The sequence below is a fragment of the Colias croceus genome, chromosome 7, assembly GCF_905220415.1.
Source record: "Colias croceus chromosome 7, ilColCroc2.1".
In the NCBI taxonomy this organism is placed as follows: Eukaryota; Metazoa; Arthropoda; class Insecta; order Lepidoptera; family Pieridae; genus Colias; species Colias croceus.
In genome coordinates this window covers 9,936,622-9,963,364 of record NC_059543.1, presented here as the reverse complement: position 1 = coordinate 9,963,364, position 26,743 = coordinate 9,936,622, and the positions used below count along the sequence as shown (strand labels likewise).

At 35.9% G+C, this 26,743-nt stretch overlaps 1 protein-coding gene across 1 annotated transcript; it reads right to left on the bottom strand.

The window, feature by feature from the left end:
• Window positions 1–87: 87 nt before the first annotated feature.
• On the bottom strand, window positions 88–26,743 carry LOC123693471 (tubulin-specific chaperone D). The gene is made up of 18 exons (XM_045638603.1): window positions 26,154–26,743; window positions 25,776–25,935; window positions 25,318–25,441; window positions 24,840–25,090; window positions 24,427–24,578; window positions 23,835–24,042; window positions 23,211–23,446; window positions 22,687–22,956; window positions 16,541–16,679; window positions 15,987–16,169; window positions 15,264–15,500; window positions 5,494–5,766; window positions 5,036–5,234; window positions 3,767–4,040; window positions 3,066–3,234; window positions 2,524–2,663; window positions 1,829–1,984; window positions 88–594 (listed from the first exon to the last, which is right to left on the bottom strand). The coding sequence occupies exons 1-18, from the start codon at window positions 26,511–26,513 to the stop codon at window positions 472–474; spliced, it is 3,654 nt and encodes a 1,217-aa protein (XP_045494559.1). The 5' UTR covers window positions 26,514–26,743; the 3' UTR covers window positions 88–471.

The window sequence follows — 26,743 nt, the reverse complement described above, 5'->3', positions numbered from 1 at the left end:
TTTTAACCAAGGATTGAAAAAATCAGCCCTTAATTACACAACGTATGTAAATATAGAATAAGTTTACAAGGTGTAAAATAAAACAAATTTTAAGAATAAATATTTTATTGAGTTAAATAAAGCATTTCATTTATCATAACATGAGAAATTAAAATAAGAATCGCTTTTAAAATAAAAAAATAAAATAAAAATAAAGACGTGTTCGAACAAAAAGGCACAAACAAGGTTACAATTTTGCGCATAGTATTGTTAAAGCTCATAATATCTAGTCTTGGTTAATGAAGCAATATTATATAATTACGTTAAGCGTAATCAAAACACTTTTCACAGATTGAAGCAAGAATTACAATTAGAGTTAATAAAACTCGACAATCAAGCATTTCAGTTTTAACTGCAACTGATTTATGACCAAATCTTTGCTTCACTCTTCGTGTACTTGATATGCTAAAACCACTTCTAATGCAGGATATATTAGGTCGCTTTTTGCTTCATGACTGGCCGCTTGATGCCCATGAGATCACATATTTCATTCCTGATAGGTCTCAGCTCGTTCACATCTCTCTCCCAGTCTGTATCCGCAAGGATTGCCATCACCTGTAAATAAAAGTTTATGAATTCCCTGTAGGTATTATGACTGAAGTATTTAGGTTACATTTATTTCAAAGAATTTTACAATTTACATGTACAATAATTCTACAGGTTAAACTTGCTTCAAAATCAAATAACAACAATTTTTTCGAGGAGCATCGAAGCGATCAAATGCGAAAGGTATCGCGCTGCGTTTTTGGATATTATTTTAATGAGGACAATGTCGAAAATAGTTTGACAATGAAAAATGTACTGCGTTGCGCTCCGTCATATCTACGCCGGACCTTAGTGTTGTATTTATGGGATGTTTTAAGTGTATTATTGGTTAAGAGTGTACAGTAAATGTGAGCAAGAGTGAGAGAGCCTTGTAGAGAGAATGGAAATGTAGGGAAGGAACTGTGGGTGATGTGCGGAAGGGCGAGGTACGGATGTAGAGGAAAGAGTACGGACGTAGAGGACAGAGTACGGATGTAGAGCGATGTGTACGGATGTAGAGTGAGGTTTACAGATGTAGAACGATGTGTATTGACGAAAAGCGATGTATAAAGATGTAGGCGAGGAGTACGAATGTAAAGCCAAGTGCATGAATGTAGAGCGATGTGTACTGATGTAGAGCGTAGGAATGTTGTTAGGTTTTCAGATCTTGAGCGATCTGTGTGGATGAAGAGCGATTATTTTTTATCTAGGACAACGGATGTAGAGCGATGTGTACGAATTTAGAGCAAGGTTTAAGAATATAGAGCTCATAGTACGAATGTAGAGCTCAGTGTACGGGTGTAGAGCTCGGTTTACTGATATAGAGCTCAAGTGTAGATATAGAACGCACACACACCTGATCAAGCGTATCAGCAGGCAGATCATACTTGCGCCCTAGAGCGACTGACATGTAGAGCGGCTAGGCAAGTAGAGCGGGAGGACGAGTGTAGAGTACATAGAGCTTGAGTACTTATGTAGAGCGCACATACCTGGTCAAGCGTATCAGCAGGCAGGTCGCACTAGCGCCGTAGAGCGAGTGACATGTAGAGCGGCTAGGCAAGTAGAGCGGGAGTACGAATGTAGAGTACAGAGAGCTTGAGTAGGTACTTATGTGTACATCACACATACCTGGTCAAGCGTATCAGCAGGTAAGTCACACACGTCGCCGTAGAGCGAGTGACATGTAGAGCGGCTAGGCAAGTAGAGCGGGAGTACGAATGTAGAGTACATATAGCTTGAGTACTTATGTGTACAGCACACATACCTGGTCGAGCGTATCAGCAGGCAGGTCACACACGTCGCCGTAGAGCGATAGCGCCTCGTAGAGCCTCGCGGCTGCACAGCGACGCACGTAGCGCTCGCCGTAGCACAGCTGCACGGCTAGCTGGCCTAACGCACGCGAGCAGACTGCACCACCCACCTGGATAAGAGATAATTATGTTTATTTTTGCTCATTAGTGGAATTGTGTGGTCAAATCTTGAGAGTAGTTGAGAAATAAAAAAATCTCTGCTTTGAAAAAACGGTAACATAGCTATGCGATACATGTAAAGTACACCCTAAAACTCATATCCGTAAAAATCTTTCTTGATATAATTATATAAATCTCGTGTCACACTGTTTGTCCTCAATGGACTCCTAAACCACTTAACCGATTATAATAAAATTCGCACACCATGTACAGTTCGATCCAACTTGAGAGATTGGATAGTTTAAATCTCAAATCGTTTTAGAGAAAGCGGGCGAAGCCGCGGGCGGTAAGCTAGTGCCATTATAAAATTTAATTACTTAAATTCGAAATTATCATGGAAAGTTTAGCAACAAGAGAGAAAACAGCATTGATATGAGCAAAGAAACCATTTGTTTGATAAGTAAGTAGCAACAAACATTTTTTTTAAATAGGCTGATTATAAAATACAAAATTGCACACGTTAATATTTATTTATGTACAAGGTACTCACTTGAATCAATTGACACAGCACATTGATAGAATCCAATAGCTTGTAGATATTCTTCCCTCCTCTCAGTTCAAGCTGCAAGTACTTGAGGACGTCCATCGCGAATGTGGATTCTTTGTTCTCGAGTATTGGTGATATGGCACCTGCGGAAAAATATATTGTTATGATTTTTTTTTATGTAATTCTTATGTGTAACGCATTACGCGGTTATGTATTTGAACAACAATAAAATATTTGTATTTTTAAATTTGTTGGAGCAGAAGAACTCTACCTAGTACAAAACTACTGAACTTCTACTTAGTAAAAATCTTAATATATTAGATACATACAGAAAACAACTTCACAAAGTAAGCTACGTTACGTTATTTACGTAAATAACAATTGTATTTATTGAGACCTTTTTTTGGTCAAATGCAGTTGAAAATTTTCTTATGAGTGAATTTCAATATCTATAACGTTAAATCAATACTGTTGAATATTTCATCTAATACCAACATACATTGTCTTTTTTTTTTCAAGTGGGGAAATCATTCATTATGTCTTACCTGAACTCAACAACCGATCAAGGAAGTTGAACATCGGCCCAGTGATACGTTTCACGTGTAAATTATCCGCAAACACTTGTATAATCGTATCGCATATACTCTTCAGTGTCTCTTGGTCGTCGTGGAGCGAATTCAGATATGAGAATAGCGATTGGGTTGTGTGTTTCACCTGAAAAATGTGTTTTTTTCAGTTAATTGAATATTTAGCAGTAGATGTAGTGCAGTTTTTTTGTAAACTATTAAAGTGTGTATGGCAAACTGGTAATTTGGGTAAAATTTATACTGTGTGGTCGTATAACTATATGGCAAACTGGTAATTTGGGTAAAATTTATACTGTGTGGTCGTATAACTATATGGCAAACTGGTAATTTGGGTAAAATTTATACTGTGTGGTCGTATAACTATATGGAAAACTGGTAAATCGCGTTAAATTTATACTGTGTGGTCGTATAACCTTATGGAAAACTGGTAATTTGGGTAAAATTTATACTGTGTGGTCGTATAACAATATGGCAACCTGGTCAATCATGTTAAATTTATACTGTGTGGTCGTATAACTATATGGCAACCTGGTAAATAGCGTTAAATTTATACTGTATGGCCGTTGGCACTCTGGCATTTCGAGTTAAACGTGTTCATATAAATTTTATATTCCAAACTGTGTTCTACGTATTGATATAAATAATAATTAGCTACTCACGAGACTCTCCGTAAGCTCGCCCGCACTCACAACCAGCCCCTTGACCACGTGGTATCTATACTCCGGGAAGGCCAGCAACCGCACGAACCGCGGCATCGTATGCCCGGGGAACAACCACAGCACCACGTGGCAACTCTCACTGGCCCCAGACCCGGGAACTGTTCCCGGGACTGTGCCACGTGCTTCCTCCGCTATGGGCTCCACTTCTACTTCGTCCGCTGGGAAGATACGCTTGAGCGCTTCGTGTTCCGGGATGTAGGGGATTGGTGGATCGCTGGGGAGAAGGTTTTAATTGTACATAATAATGTTTTTGCATAATGTTTCACGTATCAGGCGTACGTTATAAGGCGGAATGTGTACTTGAAACATATGCATGGAATCGTATGAAATAAACGATAATTATATAATTATTTGCAAATTAGTCTCGTTCAATACTAAAAATATTCAACAGTGTAACATGTACAGCATTATATCTATACTAATACTAATAATATTTTAAAGCTGAAGAGTTTGTTTATTTGTTTGTTTGAACGCACTTATCTCGGGGACTACTGGTCCGATTTCAAAAATTCTTTCGGTGTTAGATAGCCCATTTATCGAGGAAGGATATAGACTATATATCATCACGCCTTAGCGTGATGATTATAGTGTCATGATTGTGGCGGGCACTAGACACGCGCGCGTGCGGTCGACATTGACATATACATATGGAGACGACACCGCCTACATCACTTATGTTCCGCTCAACATACGCCATATGGCGTAACTGCACGCTCATTTTTTATTTGTTTTAAAGTGAAACGCATCAAATATGCCTTCGTGTGTGTTACGATATTGCACAAATAATACAAATAATACGGAAAAGTGCAAAGGAATAACTTTCATCGGTAAGTACCTAACTAGATAATAATTTTTAAAACTTAATTAGAGCAAAAAAATGGCGCACAGATTTTGTTCGTGGTGTCTCCTCCATACGTAGTAATATTATCTCAATGGCGGTCGATCTTCTCCACCGCCTGCTGCGATACTCCGCACTAGATACACGTGCGGCACTCACTTGTAGAGCAGCGCGGTGAAGATGCGGCCCGCGTGCGCGCGCGTGCGGTCGATCTTCTCCACCGCCTGCTGCGATACTCCGCACTAGATACACGTGCGGCACTCACTTGTAGAGCAGCGCGGTGAAGATGCGGCCCGCGTGCGCGCGCGTGCGGTCGATCTTCTCCACCGCCTGCTGCGACACTCCGCACTAGATACACGTGCGGCACTCACTTGTAGAGCAGCGCGGTGAAGATGCGGCCCGCGTGCGCGCGCGTGCGGTCGATCTTCTCCACCGCCTGCTGCGATACTCCGCACAGCGTCGCCCGCACAGCATCCGCACTCACTAGCCTCTGCGTGCCGGCTGCACTTGTGGCATTGGCTGCGTCTTCCGCGTCTGCTTCCGCGCACAGCCGGCAGAGTGTTGCTAGACCTAATTAAAAAAAATAATATTGAGTTCACAAAAACAAATATATGTACAGAACAATTTAAAATTTCATTCATTTAAAATTCGGATCTATCTTTTTAGTTCTTCAACAACTAAAACTTCTTCAACAATCTTATCGAAAATAGGTTTTTTCCTTGAAAGAATTTCCAGAATTAAACAAAGAATATAACAAAAAAAGCATGAAACGAAACTAAGACAGCGCGCGGCATACCGCCGCCAACTGAACCAAATACACTGAACTCACCAGTCATGCTCGCCTCCCGCACCCAGGCACCTACATCGCCCCGCATATCCACAGTATACTCCTCCAGCGCCGCTAACAGCGCCGCATACACAGTGGGCAGCAGTGTGCCCAGTGTGCGCACAGGCAACGCTCGGCACACCGCAGTTAGCCCGAGTACTGCATCACGGCGCGCTTCTGCCCACTGTGTGGTGCCCGGAGTGGGCCCACTGCACGCTGCTAGTGCATGCACGACTAGGGACTGGTGTTCCGCAAGCGCGAATGGAGGTAATGAACCTAAAATGATTAACACAAGTCAATATATAATTATTAATAGACTAAATTTAGCTTCCGACGTGCATACAAAAAGTATCTCATGTCGCTTCAGCTTCTTCCCCCGTAAGCCACACTGTTTCTTTCTTTGTATCCCTCTTATTATTCATTCCATATTGTACTTGTATAAACATTATTAATTTATTTACTCTTCTGTCCTGATCTTCTTGTGTTTTTCTTATGACCTGTTCTTCACACGTATGTATGTGTGTGTATGTATATACCAACTTTCTTTCATCCCTGCATTTTATCTTTGTAAATAATACTATATTAATTTATAATATTATATTATATCTATTTATATTGCCTATTAAATTATTTTTTATTTATTTCTGGTTAGTTTTTTCTTTTTTTTTTCCTTTTTTTGGTTCCATCTGCCTTCTGGGTTCTGGCAGAATCAACAGCGTCATGAGTCAGTCGACTCATGACATATGCTGAGCCAGGACCCTTTCACAGCCATAACACTTATTAGCAACCTATTTACTTATTTATTTATTATGTATTAAATTGTCATATGTGTTTCGTGTCTTTTATTTGTATTTTTTCTATGTTTAATTATTGTGATTATCAGCTGTTGTTATAATGTGTTATTTTTGTGAATAAATGTTTGTCTATTGTCTATTTTGTCTAATATTACCCACATTTAGTGTTATTAAAAAACATAAGAATATAATTTAATTTCAAAAAATTAAATTCAAAATGTCAAAAAATTGTTTGGCAAATTTAAAAAAGAGCATGTGTGCCAAGCACACATGTCAAAAGTGAAACTTCTTTTGCATTATTAAAGTGTGCCGTCAGCACATTACAGCTTACTTATTAGGTCATGCATCATATAACATTAATATGTATTGTGTCACTAATTGTACTTCAGTCTTAAATTGGCTCAAATATAAAGAGGTTGTCAATCCGGTGTTTAATTTCCGCTATCCTAAATATATAAAGCCGCTACAATTTGGTGACCCCGACAACAACACCCGACAACAACACCTGACAAACAACAACGCCTGACAACACGACAACCTGTCAACGTATTTCGTGACCCCGGACTTTACACGAAGCCATAAGAAAAAATAAAAATGACAACTGAAAATAGAGCTCCGTCAGCAAGCACAGCATCCGAGAGAACAGCTACATCATCAGAATTTTGGTGCGAACAAGCCCATATTCGCAAACTACAAGAGCAAGTAGCTCAGTTATCAAGACAAATAATTGAATTGCAGAATATGGAAACAACTCGTCACAGAAAACGAAATAATAATATTCATAATCGCTATCGTCCTATATCCCGTGGACGTAACATGATACGGCGTGAGCCGCGGAGCGCCGACAGTCTTTGTTATTACCACGCGCGATTTTATTATAGAGCTAACAAATGTATAGAGCCGTGTGCTTGGAATAAAAAAACTAAACAGCAGGAAAACTAAAAAGAGTGCAATCGCAGGCGGAGATTTGCACTATTAAGCCATCGCACCGCCTTAACATTACCGATAGAACATCGGGACTAAAATTTTTAATTGATACGGGAGCGAATATATCAGTGATACCTGTGACTAAAACTCTGCATAAGCGACCAAAGTGCGATAATTACGAGTTATACGCTGCTAACGGAAGCGTTATAAGGACTTATGGTGTAAAGACACTTACATTAGATTTAAAATTACGTAGACCTTACCGGTGGACTTTTATTATAGCTGAAGTGAAACAAGCAATATTAGGTGCTGATTTTTTGGGACATTACAAACTTTTAGTAGACATTCATCGTCAAAAATTAATTGATACAGTTACAAACTTATGTGTAATCGGTTCAGTAACTTTGAGTCAACATATACCAGTGAACACAATCGACTTTAATCATAAATATAGTGATCTGTTATCGCAATTTCCGAACATAACTAAGCCAATGCGTTTCATAGAGACTCCACGACATTCTATAGTCCATCACATCGAAACAAGCGGCCCACCCGTATTTTCGCGACCGCGACCTCTACCGCCTGACAAATACAATAAAGTTCGCGCAGAATTTCAGCGAATGCAAGAGATGGGGATTTGTCAACCTTCAAAAAGTTGCTGGGCCAGTCCTTTACATGTGGTAATGAAAAAGAACGGAGATATTAGACCCTGTGGAGATTATCGACGCTTAAATGCTATAACTAAGCCGGACCGATATCCCATACCGCGTATACAAGACTGTACATACCTATTGGCAGGAAAAACTATATTTTCAAGGCTAGATTTGCAACGTGCCTATCATAATATTGGTGTCGCCGAATCAGATATTGAGAAAACAGCCATAACTACACCCTTTGGTTTATATGAATTCAAAAGAATGACTTTTGGTCTAAAAAATGCAGCGCAGACATTCCAACGATTTTTAAACAATGTTGTGTTCCGTGACCTTCACTTTCCAACTAATTCCGAAAATAGTAATGGCGAGAAAAGCGAGGAAAACGATCCATTTTTATTTTCCTACATCGATGACGTCATCATTGCATCATCAGGACACCAGAGCCATACAAAACACTTACGAATGGTTTTCGAACGTTTGAATGAATTTGGAATCACTATCAACTTATCAAAATGTGAATTCGGCAAAACGGAATTAAGTTTTTTGGGATTTAACATTTCACAACAAGGATTAAAACCATTGGAAGATAAGGTCAAGGTCATAAAAGAATACCCAAAACCACAGACAGTCGAAGAATTAAGACGATTTCTAGGAATGCTAAATTTCTATAGACGTCATTTACCTCATGCTGCAGAAATACAGTCAAAGCTTAATCAATATATTCATAACTCCGGCAAGAAAGATAAAACTCCGATACTATGGACTGATGAAGCATCAACAGCCTTTGAGCAATGTAAGGAAAACCTTCAAAGTGCCGTTACATTGTCATTTCCCGCAGCAAACGCTTCTATTGCTATCATGACCGATTGTTCTAGCACATGTGCCGGTGCAGTACTTCAACAGAGAGAAGGAAACTCATGGAAGCCTCTCGGATTTTTTTCACAAAAATTAAGCGAAGCGCAACAGCGCTATAGTACATTCGATCGAGAGTTGCTAGCTATATACATGGCTATAAAACATTTTAGATATATTTTTATTTTTTATTTTTTTTATTTTATTTATAAAAGGTACCTTACAGCTGTTGATAAGATAAATTATACTAATTACATATAAAAACGCCAATTACAAGGCACACCGATAATAGTAAAATTGTGTGACAAAAAACGGCAAATTACAAAGGTACAATAATTGTTTCCTTTTACTTTAACAAACTTAACTTAACTTTAACAAAAAAATTCTTGATGAAACACAAAACATAAATGAATTAAATGTGACTTCTCGTGAACAAGCAATATCAACAATATAACATTAAAGCCGAGAAAAACAGAAATGAAATTGAGCCTGTTATGGTAGGTGACAATGTGAGAGAATGAGTGGACGTGTAAATGAGTGTGTGTGTTAGGGTCTGCGTGTGTGTGTGTGTGTGTGTGAGTGTGTGTGTGTGTATTACTTATTTAAGTTATTTATAATCTGAAGAATTGCACTTTTAAATCTAGGGCGTGATAAACAAAATATATCAGCTGAGCAAAATTTATTATTATATACTTCAGGGAGTCTGAAATATGGAGAATTTTTAAGATAGTTTGTAGACGTTGACGGCACTAAGAACAAATTTTTTTGTCGAGTGCCTTGACTGGGAACCCGAAAATTTAAAGGATTCAAAATAGAGATACAGTCAAATTTATTATTTAGAATATCAAACAAGAACATTACGTCGATTAGATCTCTTCTATCCGATAACGCGTTAATATTATAATGTAGACAAGCCTGCTCATAGCTTACAGGGAAATGTTTGGATTTAAAATTTAATTTCTTAAAAAATATTTTTTGTATCTTTTCTAGCCTATTGATATAACATTTGTAGATTGGTCGCCATATTACACATGCAAACTCAAGGATACTCCGAACATATGCAAAGTATAAGACCTTTAAACATCGTATATCGTCAAAAGGTTCAGCTGTGCGCAAAACAAAACCTAAATTAGCAAATGCCTTATTTGTGACGTAGTCAATGTGGTCGTTGTACGTGAGTTTCTCGTCCAGTATCACGCCTAAATCTCTTACTGTATTAGTGGATGGAATTTTTTCATTGCAGATTGAATATTCAAAGTTTATAATATTTTTTTTATTCCTAGAGAAAGTTATTTTTTGACATTTATTTATATTAACTGATATCTTATTTATGTTATAGTAATTTGTTAATCTATTAAGGTCGTTTTGAAGTGAAAGACAATCATCTAAACTAGCTATTTTGGTAAATATCTTTTTATCGTCCGCATATAAAAGGAATTTAGAACTATGAAAGCATTTATCTATATCATAAAGATAGATATTATACAGCAAAGGTCCCATGTGTGAACCCTGCGGCACACCTGACGGGATATCTACAAAGTTAGACCTATAACCACCAACTACAACGGCTTGACAACGATTTCTTATATAAGAATCTAACCATCTCAGTAGGTTTCCTTTGATATTTACATCTGAAAGCTTGCCTATTAGAACATCGTAATTTACTCTGTCAAATGCCTTCTCAAAGTCTGTATAAATTACATCAACTTGTACGTTGTCATTCATATTAGTGTTAAGATAGTGGGTGAAATCCAATAAATTTGTTAAGACATTACGTGATTTTATAAAACCGTGTTGATTATATGGAATGTAATTCAGAGCATGTGTGTAAATACTTTTGTAGACGAGTTTTTCAAGCAATTTTGAGAATATGTTAAGCAATGAAATACCCCTATAGTTTGTTATTTCTAATCTAGAATTCTTTTTATGAATCGGTACAATTAAGGCTTCTTTCCAACGTTTCGGGAAAACTCCTTCGGTGACTGAACGTTTAAATAATATTTTTAAAGGTAAAAGAAGACCGGACTGACATTTCTTTACGAATATAGCTGGTATACCATCTGAACCAGCGCCTTTTTTAACATCTAAATCCTTCAGTAGTTTTTTTATTTCTCCATCATTACAAGGTATAGTGTGTAAGCAGTCAGTTACATCAGAATCATAGGCATTAGGCGTTACGCTGGAGGAGATAGTCCTTTGAAACACGCTATGAAAATATTCGTTGAAAGCATTACAAATATCACTACCGTTTGTGAGAACGCGTCCATTATAATTCATGTTGGATGGTAAATTAGAATTCTTGCGTTTGCTGTTAATATACGTCCAAAATTCCTTTGGATCCTTAATGATGCTGTCTTGACAACGTGATAAATAGTTAGAATGACATTCGTCCTGTAAGTTTTTAACTCTTTTTCTCAGTAGAGAAAAGGATGCGTAGTCATTAGGGTTTTTGAAAATTTTCCATCGACTGTGAAATTTAGATTTCTCTTTAATTGCATTAATGAGAGCCGGCGTATACCACTTAGGGTAATGGCGTCGAGAAGATATCTTTATGCATGGGACAAAAGTATCGATTAGGGTATTTATCTTGCTGTAAAATATGTCCACGCATTCGTCCAAAGAACCTGTTGATAAAAGTTCATACCAATTTATTTTGTTCAATTCAGAATTTATGGCATCATAGTCTGCTCTATAAAATTTTCTCAGCTTAGGAAACACAGGTCGCAATTCTTTAAAACATATATCTTTTACACAAATAATCAATGGGCTATGAAATTTATCGATATTTACGAGTGCATCGGAACATGCCGTGCAGTCGACAGAAACATTCGAGAAGACAAGATCAAGAGTATTGCCACAGTGGTTCTGTGTGACGTTAAACTGCTGGGCCCCCAATAAATTTATAGTATCGAGCAGATCTAATGCAGATTCTAGTAAATTTGAATTACAGTATTTGTTAATTTTATACGTGTTGTTAGTCGACCATAAAATAAAAGGTAGATTAAAATCGCCCATAATAAGAAATAGGTCATTCGGATGCCGATCGTAAATATTACGTAAAGCTTGATTAAATATTTTTAAGGTATTATGTGCGTCTGAGTTAGGGGGTAGATAAAGTGCAATAACGTGCAAATTCTTTGCATCCTGTGACCTAAATTTAAAAACATTCCCTGGTATCGTTAACCAAACACTTTCAAGGTCATCAGGAACGTTATGCAAGTTATGACTCAAAAATGTTTTCTTTATACATATCATAACACCCCCGCCTTTCTTTTTGGTTATTCTGTCGCATCTAAATACATCGTAACGCCTATCACAGAGTTCCGTATCCAATATTCCGTTACATAACCAACTTTCAGTAATAATAATTATATCGTAATTATTTTTTTCAACATTTTTATAGAAGATTGGTAATTTTGTGCGTAATCCGCGTGCATTTTGGTAGTAAATATTTAAAGTATTGTATGTTGTCATTATTTAAAAAGAAAGAAATGTATATGTATATTTAACTATAGGTATTATTTAAAAATACAGGATATAATTTCGTCTGAGAAAAAATTATCGAGAAAATATTTTATAACATAAGTAATTACTCATATTATAATTGCGATTACGCATCAAATAATATATTCTATTAATGCATGACAAACAAGCAAATTCATTATACACAAAGAACATTCGACACAAAAAAATATTGTAACTGAGGGTATGTAGAAAAATTTTGTTCGATATCGTTACTGTGCGTTCACTTTTTAAAGAAATCAGGGGTGATAAACATATTATCACAAGAACGTTCATTGAAATGTCTAAGATAATATAAAATGATTTAAAAAGTGCATTCATCTGTAAATAAAGGGTGTATAGTGTATGTGAAAAATATGTAATGAATATGTAGAATGTATATGTAAATAAACTAATGTGATCTGGCTCATAATATAGAAGGCTCTTTAATAAAGACTCGATCCGAGCAATAAGCAAAAGAACTATTTTAAAGTCTCTAAAAAAAGGTTTAGGTCTTCTTCCGATGTTATAGATTTTGCTGGGGACTTTTCACTGGCGCGTAAGTAAATTACGCAATTTTTAACCCACACGAATTTTATATTACGCTCTTTTGCACGTTGTTTACAGGTATTTAACAAGATTTTGTTCGCGATAGTAAGATGTTCATTGATGAAAATCTTTACAGAGTTACCACCAAATCCAAGGTCGTGCGACGTTATTCCTTTGTTCTTGTTGCATTTTTTAAAATTGGCTATTAAAACATCCTTGCTCATTTTATTAATTAATTTCGCCACGATTTTTTTAGAAGCTCCGTGTTTACCCTGTAAAGGTTGAATTCTGGTAATAAAATCTAAGTCCTCTTTTTTTATGGTCGAAGGCAGACCATTAACCGTGTATACTGATCACAAGCCTTTAATTCATACATTCAAAAATAATACAATCAGCAAAAATGATACGCCGCGAAGATTACGTCATCTCGATTTCATACTGCAATTTTGTACATCGATCGAGCATATAAGCGGATCAGAAAATGTAGTGGCTGACGCTTTATCAAGGATAGCTACAATAGATATGCCATCGCCCATCGATTATGAAAAACTAGCTAAAGCACAAGAAAATGACGAGGAACTCAAATTATTACTACAATCGAAAAATCTAAACTTTAAAAAGATAATTTTACCACCTAGTAACATGCCAGTGTATTGTGATGTAACTATGCAGAACGCAAGACCATATTTGCCCGAAGAATTTCGTATATCGGCTTACAACGCCATACATGGAATTAGTCATCCTAGCATACGTACGACACGAAGACTCTTGCGAGACAGATTTATATGGACATCTATAAACAAAGATGTTACCAATTGGACACGTGCATGTATAGAGTGTCAACGTTCTAAAGTGCATAGGCATACTATTTCGCCTACTGGAACTTTTACGAAAAGCGACCGATTTGAGCATTTACATATCGATATCGTCGGTCCTTTACAATATTGCAATGGTTATCGATACATTCTAACCATGATCGACAGAAGTACTTCATGGCCAGAAGCTTTTCCCATAAAAGATATTACAGCAGAGACTGTAGCTGAAATTGTCTATACAGGATGGATTTGTCGGTTTGGATGTCCTATACGGATAACTACCGATCAAGGACGACAATTCGAGTCAAGCTTATTTACAAATTTATCAAAGCGAATGGGTATTAAAAAGATAAGGACTTGTGCATATCACCCGCAAGCGAACGGTGCTATAGAAAGATGGCACAGAGTATTAAAAACAGCTCTTATGTGTAGAGGTAATACAGTCGACTGGGTTGGACAATTACCATCTGTTTTGTTTGGACTAAGGGCGAGTCTACGAGACGACACTCAGACAAGTGCCGCCGAAATGGTTTATGGCGAAGCAATAAGATTACCCGGAGATTTTTTCCAGCTGCAAAAGCCTAATATTTCCGAGACTGAAACATTCCTTAGCCAACTGCGTGAGAAAATACACAACATATCATCAGTTCCTAAAAGAGAGTCCAGTAAACGCAATATATTTGTTCACCCAGAATTGCAAAAATGCACACACGTATTTGTACGTTGTGACAAAATGGTTAAATCGCTGACACCTCCATATCAAGGACCTTACAAAGTTTTGGAAAGAAATGATAAATATTTCAAAATATTACAAGCAGACAAAGAGAACATAATTAGTATTGATCGACTTAAACCAGCCTTTATAATAAACATTGATGACAATTATTATAGTCCGAATACGGTAGCCCAAGCGCCTAATGTAAACAACTTGCCGACTGTAACACGATCAGGTCGCATTGTTAAACCTGTCGTAAGATTTAAATTGTAATTAGAAGTACATGTTTATTTTATTAATGCATTATGTTTATATTAACTTTTCAATTTTATTTTTACATTTATTTCTATTGTTTTATTTACATTTTTAACTGTATAATGTTGTTTTTTGCTATACACTTTTATATATATACATTTTATTATTCCTTTTGCGATTTATACCTTTTGCGATTTTTTTAGACAATTTTGTGATTAGAAATTGAAAGTTCATGCTTATTCATGTATAAAGATTATTTTTTATGTTTGTGATGATTATTATATTATACAAGTACCTACTTAATATTAATTATTGTTAAAAAAATTTTTTTCAATGTATAATTTTTTTCCAAATTTAGGGGAAAGCTATGTGCCGTCAGCACATTACAGCTTACTTATTAGGTCATGCATCATATAACATTAATATGTATTGTGTCACTAATTGTACTTCAGTCTTAAATTGGCTCAAATATAAAGAGGTTGTCAATCCGGTGTTTAATTTCCGCTATCCTAAATATATAAAGCCGCTACATAAAGATAGCAAAATCGTCGCCTAACTCCTCGACGTGACACATGTATGGTTATCACATGACGTCACCTTGAAATTTTACTTTTAACGCGCCTAAAGTAGTTTCACTTCAAAAATTATACAGATGTTATACTTCCTAGATGTTCCTTCTAATATTTAACAAGAAAAACAATAATCTCACCGATAGCTCTTGCATATCCCATCCTCAGCACCAAACCGTTGACACCAGTGTTGGACAGCTGTTCGCAATACTTCTCAATCAGCTGCTTGCGTTTATCCTTAGCTGTCACGCCGTCATACACCAATGTATCGTCTTGGAGATACTCTTCAAACACTAGTGGTAGTGCTTCTATGGCCTTTTCGCGGATCGCTTGAACTTCGTGGCCGAGACACTCCTCGATCAGGTTTAACCATTCATCTGTTTATAAATGTAAATATTATTTATATGAACAACTAGACCGGTTAAAGTTCGAGTCGCATTGTAAAAAAAAAAACATTAATTGAAATTAGCACCTTATTGCGTTACTGTAGTGTTCAAAGTAACATTTATTATTCATTATCAAACTCTGCCTACTATAAACGAGGGCAGAGTTTTTCTTCGGACAGTTATAAGGGTGATTGTGAATGCAGTTTTTTTGAATGATTTTTAAGCTATGCATAGCTTCTATCGCGGGCCTTGAGCGCGGGGATCGAATCCGTAATTCCGTAACGAAAAAACCTCACGCTCCCCACTCCGACGGGCACGGAGGTGTGGCTTGAAGGCATGCTATGCAATAGCTTTACCGCGGCAGTCCCCGAGTGCCACACGGCTTTTTTTTATAAATTTAGACACACTACCGCACGTGCCTATTATAGACGAAGGCATAGTTTTTTAAAGATTTTCTTTTTATAACTTTTTCCATACCGATGGTGGAGTGCGTGTGGTAGGGCGCGTGCGCGGCGGCGAGGCGCGCGACGCAGTGGCAGCACGCCTGGCGCATGAGCTCGCCGCCGAGCCCGCGGAACTGCTGGCGCGCGTGCAGCCGCCCCACCAGCGCGCGCACCGCCGCCCACACGCCCGCAACCACCAGCGACGACGCTGCGCTACCTGGTGTACACGTGGAGTATACGCAATAGTTAAGAGCTCATATTCTCAAAATGCACGTGCACGTGCTTCGTGCATGTTCGTGTAATACTGTACCTACATCAAATCTAGCGTAGTTACAGAATAGCACAAACGGCACAGTAAATGAACGATGGCACACAAAATGTTTAATAAATAACAGTCACAAATAATATATACAAAGTGCCAGAGCTTTTTTTCAAAAAGCAGCAAAACCGCTGACATCACACAATCTTTTACATAAAGCAATATTTTTATCTTATTTAATATAACAATTTACAATAAATAATATCATAATTATTGCATTACAAAAAATAACAATACCATACAATAACAAAAAATATAAACAATCTTACCATCAGGCAATTTAATTTCAGACAGAGCGAAGATAACTTCTCCGATAGCCAATATTGCGCCGTGTCGTACATTTAAATCTATCGACTCTGTTTTCTTTATCAATACCGGCAGAACTTCAGTTGCCATATAATCGGGAACCTGTTAATAAAAATACATTTATAGAATACGAGACAACATAACACAATAGTAATTTTTATTTGCGCCTTCTTACATCCGTAATTTCGTTAAGGTGGATGTTCCGACCGTCCCTCCATACATTTTTGATTACCTCTAAACACTTAACACAGACACTATTTCTTTAAAACTAATCATTTTATCACTTCTCTATAATGAAATGTGTGCGCGTTCGACCTTTTTAATCAATAATTTACAATATTTACTTAGAAAAACAACAGTAAAATACCGGAAAAATTTGACACTTCTACAGTAGTGTGCGTGACTTTTGCCAAGCGAAACACGACATAAAGCACGACATCTAGCGCATAGACTATATACTTATTACAGATCTAGCGCGTCAATGTCTAAACGAAAGGCGATGTTTAGACATAAGACGCGCTAGATGTCGTGCATTCGCGTTCGTTATCTTATATACATAATGAGCATAATTCTAATAAATCAAAGTTCTGTGTAAAAATTAAGTAATTTCATTTCCAATCGTTCAAAGAAAATAACAATAAAATAAAATAAAACTAATGACCTTAGAAACTATGTTTATTTTTGTAAACAATTTATTACTCATTATTGTTCGTCCGTCGTAGGTCTGTAAACTGTATTGTACACTGAAGGTAAATGGTACTGTAGGTACTTTAGTTCGGCGTCGTCGTCGGCTTGATATAAATTACATTCTTGATTTCATTGACACGCGCTATGATTTGCGCGCGGAATTTCTTGTGTTGTGAATTTATTTTTGTATGTTAAGCATTTTAATTGATTCAAATTGCAATGTTTCTCTAGTATGCATTTGAGACTATATTGTAAATTGTAATAATTGATCGTGGGTATAGTAATTAATTATTCTAATAACGCAATTAGTAATATATGTATTTTCGGTGGGATTCAAAACAAAAAATTGGCCCGTGATTTTTATGAAATTTCACCACATTGCAAATCACATCAATCATAGTTCATACACATGTATGACGAAAGTGATTAGTATTGTGGCTAACATTGACTCATCAGTTCATCACTGAAACCAGTGATAAATCAGTACCTATATCATATTGTGTTTGAATATTTTTAAACAATGATATAAGTATACAATTATTATAAATCGGTAAACTATCAAAGTAATCACAAACTTGCAAACATTGGTAAAATGTCCAGTAGTTTATGAGCCTATTCATTACAATCAAACAAACAAACAAAGTTTTCCTCTTTATAATATTAGTGTAGACAAACACTATGAATACGATCACGAATGCAAATTCGGGGATTTTCTAATTATTGCTAAATAATAATTGAATTCGTTTTGAAATACTCTATAATTTTTAGTGTATAAATATTAAATAGACATTTATAATGTGGTGCTCATTTTTTTTGTACTGCTAACGCTATTGTAGGTACCTATTTTCGTTGTTTTATTTCAAGTGAACACGGCCATACAATTTTGTCACGAGCCGCCTATGATTGTAGGTACTTTTGTTAGGCTCCTTCGTCGTCCGCGTCGCGTCGGCTCGAAAGTTCTTGATTTCATTGTCAGGCGCTATGATTTGCGCGCGGATTTTCTTGTGTTGTGAATTTATTTTTGTATTATTATTATTTTTTATTTTTTTTTTTTATTTTATTGATTTAAATAAAATATTTCACTAGTATGCATTTGAGACTATATTGTATTATGTATAATTTATCGTAGGTATAGTTATTCTTATAACGCAGTTATATTTTCGGTGGGACAATTTGACCCGTGATTTTTCTGAAATATCACCACGTTGCAAATCACATCAATCATACACACGTATGACGAAAGTATAGTGGCTAACATTGACTCATCAGTTCATCACTGAAACCAGTGATAAATCAGTATATCATATTTTATTGTGTTTGAATATTTTTTAAACAACGATATATACAATATTATTATAAATCGGTAAACTACCAAAGTACTTCCGAATTTTCAGACAGACAAACAAGTAGTTTGAACACGCAGTTTTCTTATACTAGTAGCAAAAATCAAAACCATAGTATTATGTTTACCTACTATATTTTACTAAAAGTCGAGTGCGTCGAAATCGTAAATAATAATATAATGTTTTTCACCTTCCTGGTTATTTTCCCATAGTAAATAGTGTTTTAGGTTTGTTGTTGTAGGTAGGAATAATAATAATTATTCTTACTTGATGTTTATGAAATGTATATTGAAATAATTTACTTTTACAAATCATTAGTGATATTAGTTTTGAGTGAAAATGCTTGGATCAGCATAATATTATATGGTACTTCAAATACATGTTTTGATAAAAAAACAATAGTGTAATAAAATAAAACTGCGTTTTATTGTAATCAATGTTGACAGTTTTAAATTCCAAAATTATTGATCAATAAAATAGTTTACACCAACAAATATAACTTTTATTTTTATAACCATCGTTCATAATATAAACCGTAGCAGGTGGCGTTTTGAAGTTCTGTCTACTCATACAGAAAAATGGAAAACTTGTTTTTTTTGTAAACAATTTATTACTCATTATTGTTGTTTGGCTGTGTGTTTGGCAACTCGAAGCGTGGTCGTCCGTCGTAGGTACTTTTGTTCGGCGTCGCGTCGTCGCTCGTCCGCGTCGGCTTGATATAAAACATTCTTGATTTCATTGACACGCGCTATGATTTGCGCGCGGAATTTCTTGTGTTGTGAATTTATTTTTGTATGCTATGCATTTTAATTGAATCAAATTGCAATATTTCTCTAGTATGCATTTGAGACTATATTGTAATAATTGATCGTGGGTAGGTATAGTAATTAATTATTCTAATAACGCAATTATATTTTCGGTGGGATTCAAAACAAAAAATTGGCCCGTGATTTTTATGAAATTTCACCACATTGCAAATTATATATTATACAATTACAATTACAATTATTATAAATCGGTAAACTATCAAAGTAATCACAAACTTGCAAAATATGCTTTTCCGAATTTTCAGACAGACACACAATTTTATTAGTTTGTTTTAGCAAAGTAGGTACCTATACCTATTATACGCTTACGTCGCGCGTCGCGTCGCGTCGTCGAAAACGGTGCGCCCAGAAACAAACATACCTACCTAATTCAGTTACAATCCTTTTTTTGTTCCGTAATATATTGTATTCTAATACGATTTTTTTTATTCGTCGGCCAGTTCTACTAGGTATAAAAAGATAAAATTGAAATATAATTATTGTAGCGACAGCCATATGTTACTATGTTTTCGTAAATATGTTTTTCACCTTCCTGGTTATTTTCACATAATCTTATATATATATAAATGAATCGCAAAATGTGTTGGTAAGCGCATAACTCGAGAACGGCTGAACCGATTTCGATAATTCTTTTTTTATTATATTCCTTGAAGTACGAGGATGGTTCTTATGTAGAGAAAACGTAAACATGTACCACGGGCGAAGCCGGGGCGGACCGCTAGTCTAATATAAAAATGAATCGCAAAATGTGTTGGTAAGCGCATAACTCGAGAACGGCTGAACCGATTTCGATAATTCTTTTTTTATTATATTCCTTGAAGTACGAGGATGGTTCTTACTTCTTATGGAGAGAAAACGTAAACATGTACCACGGGCGAAGCCGGGGCGGACCGCTAGTAATTAATAATAAAATAATAAATAGTGTATTAGATTTGTTATTGTATCTTGTATACCTACGAATAATTATTCTTACGTCTTGTTGGGAAATGTTCAAATACCTACCTATTGAAATAATTTACTGTTACAAATCATTAGTGTTATTAGGTAGTTTTGAGTGAATAGGCATGGATCAGAAATTCAGAATATAATATGCTACTAACTACTCAAATACATACACGCCAAACTTGTTTTACATTCACGCCATCTAGAGTTCAATCTTTATCATTTTTGTATACGTCTGTGTGTGTAAACGACCCTGTATGCAATGACAGATGTTAAAACGCATGGTTTTACCGAATTGGGTGGATTTTAAGGCAATGATATGACATATTTAAATAAAATATAATATTCAGTAATCGCCATGACTATTCCTACGACCTTAATCTTTTCCAATTACGCAAAAACTCAAATAAACTAGAAATGTAGAATTCAGCGCCATCTAGCGGGACATTGGCTGGGAACAGATCGTAGCAATCACCTTAAAGCTATTCTTTTCCATGACAAATAAACGGTAAATTGTACATAAAAATAAAATTAAATATAAATAAAAGTAAATAAAGCTACGTCTCTTAAAATTAACTTGACATTACTGACATGACATAAATAAAAGAAGTAAATTTTTTTCTAAAAAGTTTTAAAAAGAGGATAGTATAGAGGAAAAATTAGAAATAAGTTTATAGCCCCGCCCCGTCAAAAAAGAACACATGAGTAAAGGATACATCGCCCATTTTTGCAAGTGACTACTATCAAGCTGATTTTCCGTTTGTAGCTTTATTTTGATGAGACACCGAATAATTTCGTGTACGAAACTCTCGATTGTGGTAGCTAACAGAGATAACAAGGATAAAATTTTTTGATTTGATGGTTCTCAAATATTTATTACGCAATTTGTAGGACAATATGTCTGTTGAATTATATAAACATTAACTAAGTGAAAACAAAAAAATCAGCTTGTTAGTTATCATTTATCATGACCTCGTTATCGATACACTTTGGAAAGGGGGACTCTTTGAACAAACCATAGATTTTGTAGGACAAATATTTTTTCGAATAATTTAGGTAATTATCTTGAGATTGAACCAAAAAAAAAATTCAGTTAGTAATAAATATTTGAGAACCATCAAATCAAAAATTTTTATCCTTGTTATCTCTGTTAGCTACCACAATCGAGACTTTCGTACACGAAATTATTGGGCGTCTCATCAAAATAAAGCTACAAACGGAAAATTAGCTTGATAGCCGTAGTCACTTGCAAAAATGGGCGATGTATACTGAACTAATATTTAAATTTCGCAATTTTATTTTTTGGCCATGTGGGGTCAATGCAAGCTTAACCCCAAGGTTGCTTTCAAGTACATTTTTCGCGATATCTCCGAAACTTTGCGTTCTACAATTAAATTATTGTAACATAATTTGTAGCAAATTACATTTCCTACAAATATGTTTGTGTAACTTTTTACCCTAAATTGAAAGTTACAAGAAAAAAACTTTTTTAAAAACTTGTTTGCTCTATAACTTTTTTTATACAATTTACAAAATATAATATTACCTCAGACCAATCTTGTAGACGGTCTTTTATGATTTTTATATATAAATACATATATTTTTTTTTATTTCATTTATTTGAAATGCTGTTACAGCGCTCCAAACTTGACCAACCGACCGGCTAAAATCATTGAAAATAAAAATAAAATAAATTTTCCGAAAGTAACAATTTTTTTATATCAGAAAACAGACATTTCAAGGAACAAAATACCCACCAACTTAAAAAAGATATTTCGACGTGAGAATGTTCAATTGAAAATATTCTCATTTTTCGACTGTATAGCAATAAAAAAATCCACTTTTAAGCTGATAGCGATCCTTATCAGAATAAAAGGATAAATTTATGATATTATTGTATTGTCGTCGGACTTTGATAATCAGTCAAATCAGTGTTCAAAATTTGAACAAAATCCGTCAGTTTTAAGTGGGTTAATAATAAATAAATAAATAAGTGCCGATTTTTCAATGCTTGGATAAAATTTATCCGTCCAATAAAGTATTACACGATACTATTAAAATGTCACGTAAACTGTCACATACGGGCAATTTGAATACGTATTTAAAATGGTAGTTTTATACATTATTCGACGAATAAGTTTTATCCAAGCATTGAAAAATCGGCCCCGTAATAAAAAAAAAATAAATAAATATTTCGGGACAATTTTCACACACGGCACGATCTGATCCCATACTAAGCTTTTCGCTTGTGTTATGGAAACCAGATGGCTGATAAAAAAAAAATCAAATATTTTTTCTATAAAAAAGTACCTTGTCAGCGAGGCGGGCGAGCGCGCGCGCGGCCAGGTCGCGCAGCGCGGGGTCCCAGTGGTCCACCTTGAGGTGCAGCAGGTGGTCCACCAGCGGCCGCGTGTACGGGCCGTGCGCGGCCACGCGCGGCGCCACGTGCAGGTAGGCCGCCGCGCGCGGGCCCACCGCGTGGAAGTCCGCCGTCGTCAGCACCTCGATGCCGTAAGGGAACATGCCGTGCCGTCCCACGTTCTCCTGGAACGCGGCCGACGCGGCGCGCCGGCAGTTTATCTGCAAGAACGTACACATTACTTTTGTGTTATTGCGGATTGGAATAAATATTTATCTACACATAAATAACTAAAAATCGAAAAAAAAAACGGAAAAAAAGATACAATTTTTTTTTTACAAAATGCCAGTCTTTAAATTCAGCCTAAATTCATGTATACAGATTAACCACATATAAACTAAACTGTGTTTAAATGTGCATGTGCAAAGTGACAAAGGACGCTTTCATAATTCACTATACAGTGTACGCTACTAACCTCCCTATCAAAACACGCTGTAGCAATCAACGCATTGGCCAGCAGCGTGGCGTGCGGTTCAAGCGCCTGCGCATCATACGCCCGTGCGAACGCCCAAGCGGCGTGGCAGGCGGAGTCCCGGGCCGCTCTGGCCCCGCCCGCACCGCCGCCCGCACGAGCTTCGTCACGACCGAGTGCACGAGCTGCGCACCGCACAGCACCGCCCAGTTGTTGGGGTGAGAGGAGACCGCGACGAGCTGTACATGCAGTAAAGTATTATAATTTATATGTTTACGATACTATAATTTCAACAGTTACAACAAATTCAGATATTTAAATAAATTAAACAACTATAAGAAAGACTATTTAAATTTTAGGGTTAGCATAATTTTACCTTTCACCTTACACAAGAACATAATATAACTTTTCAACAAAACCTTGATGAAAATTTAAATTTTTAGCTCAAAATATTTCCCCCTTCATAAACACTTATACAACTTACATTTAAGACATCTGTTGGCAAATCAAATAAATAAATAAATCCATACCTTACTCATCTAGCTTTTTTACCGATTTACAAAAAAAAAAAACCGCAGGAGGTTTACATATTCGTCTATACGTTTTTTTTTAATAATCATCACATACCAAGCTCAGCGAGTGCCATACAGCCGCCGTGCCACGCAGTATCCCGCTCGTGCTCCGCGAACAGCGTCAGCACGCACTCGCACACGTCGGCGGCGGCCAGCGCGGGCAACCGAGCTCCGATACGCCCTACGCCCTTCGCAGCTGACCAACGGACAACCGTGTCGTCATCGCGGAGAGAACAGAGGAGTAGTTCTACTACGTCTTCCACCTGAATAAATGTACAAAAAAAATAATCTTAATAAATTCAAATAAAGGAAAAAGAAACTTATGTGAAATGGGACAATGACACAGTCAATATAGTTCTAATGTGTTTTCTACATGTTCGTGAATCGTGATGCAAAAACATCCTCGTCACATCGCCAAACATGCAGAATAGTATGATGAAAACATATAGGATAATAAATATAAATAGGATAAACTAGATTTTATCAAAAGAAATTTCGACAATCTTCAATTATTTAGGATGAAAAATGACAGCATCAAACTAACTAATTTTTTTTTACTGGGGAATGTTGGACAACTGATGAAACAATTGCATAGCAAAATTGTTTTTTTCCATGCCAATACATATTAGACAATCATAAGTGCTTACTTCTTGTGGTATATCCTGATCATCATCATCAGGTGGTGACGTGACAGGCTCCGTGTCTCCAGCAGCTGCCACACCGCCGAGCGTGACAGCTAGAGATCGCGATCCTCGAGTATACCGCCAGGCCGCGACACGCGGACGGAGGAATGTTAAACCTGGGAAAGGATGATTTACTCTTCTTCGTCTTTAAAATTTACAACATATTTTATGAATTTTCTGACATTTAAAACAAAAATCAAATATCTACTTAAATGTCACAAAGGAGAACTTTTTTTCATTAGCATTAAAAATACTTTCACAAGCTTAATTTATCTCATCCTGCAGGACACATCTTTTGTGAGTTATTAGTTAGAGCAGAACTTCATAATAAATATCTTTAAAGGAATTAAAAAAAAAAAGAATTTTTCATAACTTACCAATCCTTTGAACAATTTTCACACCATATTTGCGCACCAACATAGCCTTGTGTTGTTTGTAGTTTTGATTTGTGACCCATTCCAATAGTTTAGGTGCATATGGGAGCAAATCATCTCTTTTCCCATGCTTTAAAACTGCGGCCACTGCGGCTAACACTCCATAGTGGATCATATCCTCATCTTGTAGATTGGAATTTAGATCGCAAGCCCAGTTGAAAAATGCTCCCATGTACATTTCTTTTACATCAGACCTATTTTGAAAAAGTAAGCGATAAATGTATGTTAGAAGATATATTTACAAGCTATTATTTTAAAAGTATTTAAGTAATTGAAAGTTTTATAGTGGCAACAAAAGTCAAAACATTGTGTTCATTTCCAGATTTTAAAAGATAAAGGGAGCAAATTTTCTTTTATTTCTAAATTCACTAGTTCATTGGAAATGTTGTATTAAAGTTGAAGATAATAAACATAACCATACCTTATCAGAAACTTTGATGCTAAATAAGCACTTGCTTCGGCACAAGTATCTTTACTCATGGCATATGTTTTACAGATATTGAAGATTCTTTCCATTACAGTCAATTTCTTTGATGTTCCTGCACCTATTATAAAAAATTGTTTGAAATAAATTATCCTGTGTTAGATTTATGTTAATTAAAGCCTAATATTTTTTTGAACTCAAATAAATTGCAAACAATTACATAAGAGGTAGCGCGCACAAGCAACTTTGTCTCGCAACTATTTTGTCTCTCCCACCTATGGGCTAGTATGAAAGTGCGCGCACGTAGCGACGCAACTCCCCATAGAGTTGATGGGAGAGACAAAATAGTTGCGGAGACAAAAGTTGCTCGTGTGCGCCAGCTCTAATAGGTTTAGAACATATTTAAATAAAATTGTCCTTACAAATTCATTAAATATATACTTGTTAAAACATACCTGGCTGGTCTGGAGCAAATCCATCTAAACGACTCATATGAAATGGAATTATCACAACTATTGACAGCCATAACAATAAAACAAATCTGCCTCTCCATGTTTCTTTGTCATTTGGGTCTTGCTCTTCAAGGAATGTGAGAACAGTCAGAAGATCAGACACCTAAAATTAAATGTGCACATAAATACAAAACCACTTAATTTATAATCCATTCAAGTACATTGATGAATAACTACATTTGAATAAATATAAATGTGAATGCCATAAAAGTTTATTTTTTTAGCCTGAACATAAAATAAATTTGGGATGATACAATGTTACCAAAATTATATTACATTCAAAAATACAATAGGTAGTATTTTATTTTTTGGACATCCTACCTCATGTGGAAGATGTCTCACAACCACTTTATATCCCCGAACACGTATAACTTGATACATATAATTAAAAGCAGCATGTTTCAATTCTGAAGGCGATGACTTGTCTTTAATGATTTCCATAAACTTCGCCAGCATTCTATCCAAGTGGGGGTCGAGAAGATGCGGCTGCTCATAATACTGTTTCAGTATACCATACAATTTTTCATATTCCACTTCAAAAGTAGAGGTGTTATATATATTTTTTACGTTTTCTATCATATTCATAACATCCTCGATTTCGGAGAAATGCTCCAGTGCACATCCTAAGCCAATATTATCACAGTCCTCGTCCCTATTCATATCGGCATCTAGCCCCACCATAATGAATAGTTTATTTTATTGTCAGAAAACAATAAAAAGGAGTATTAATTCGGTATTTATTAAAAAAATGACTTATATGAATAGTTGAGTAAATTATCCACACGGTTTATAATGAATATTTCACGCAGTTCATAATAGAAAATACAAAAGTAGGTAAGTATCAACAACAAAATCCAACAAACAAAATCAAAGTTTTGAGTTTTCGCCAGTTTTCGCTTTTGAGTTTTTGA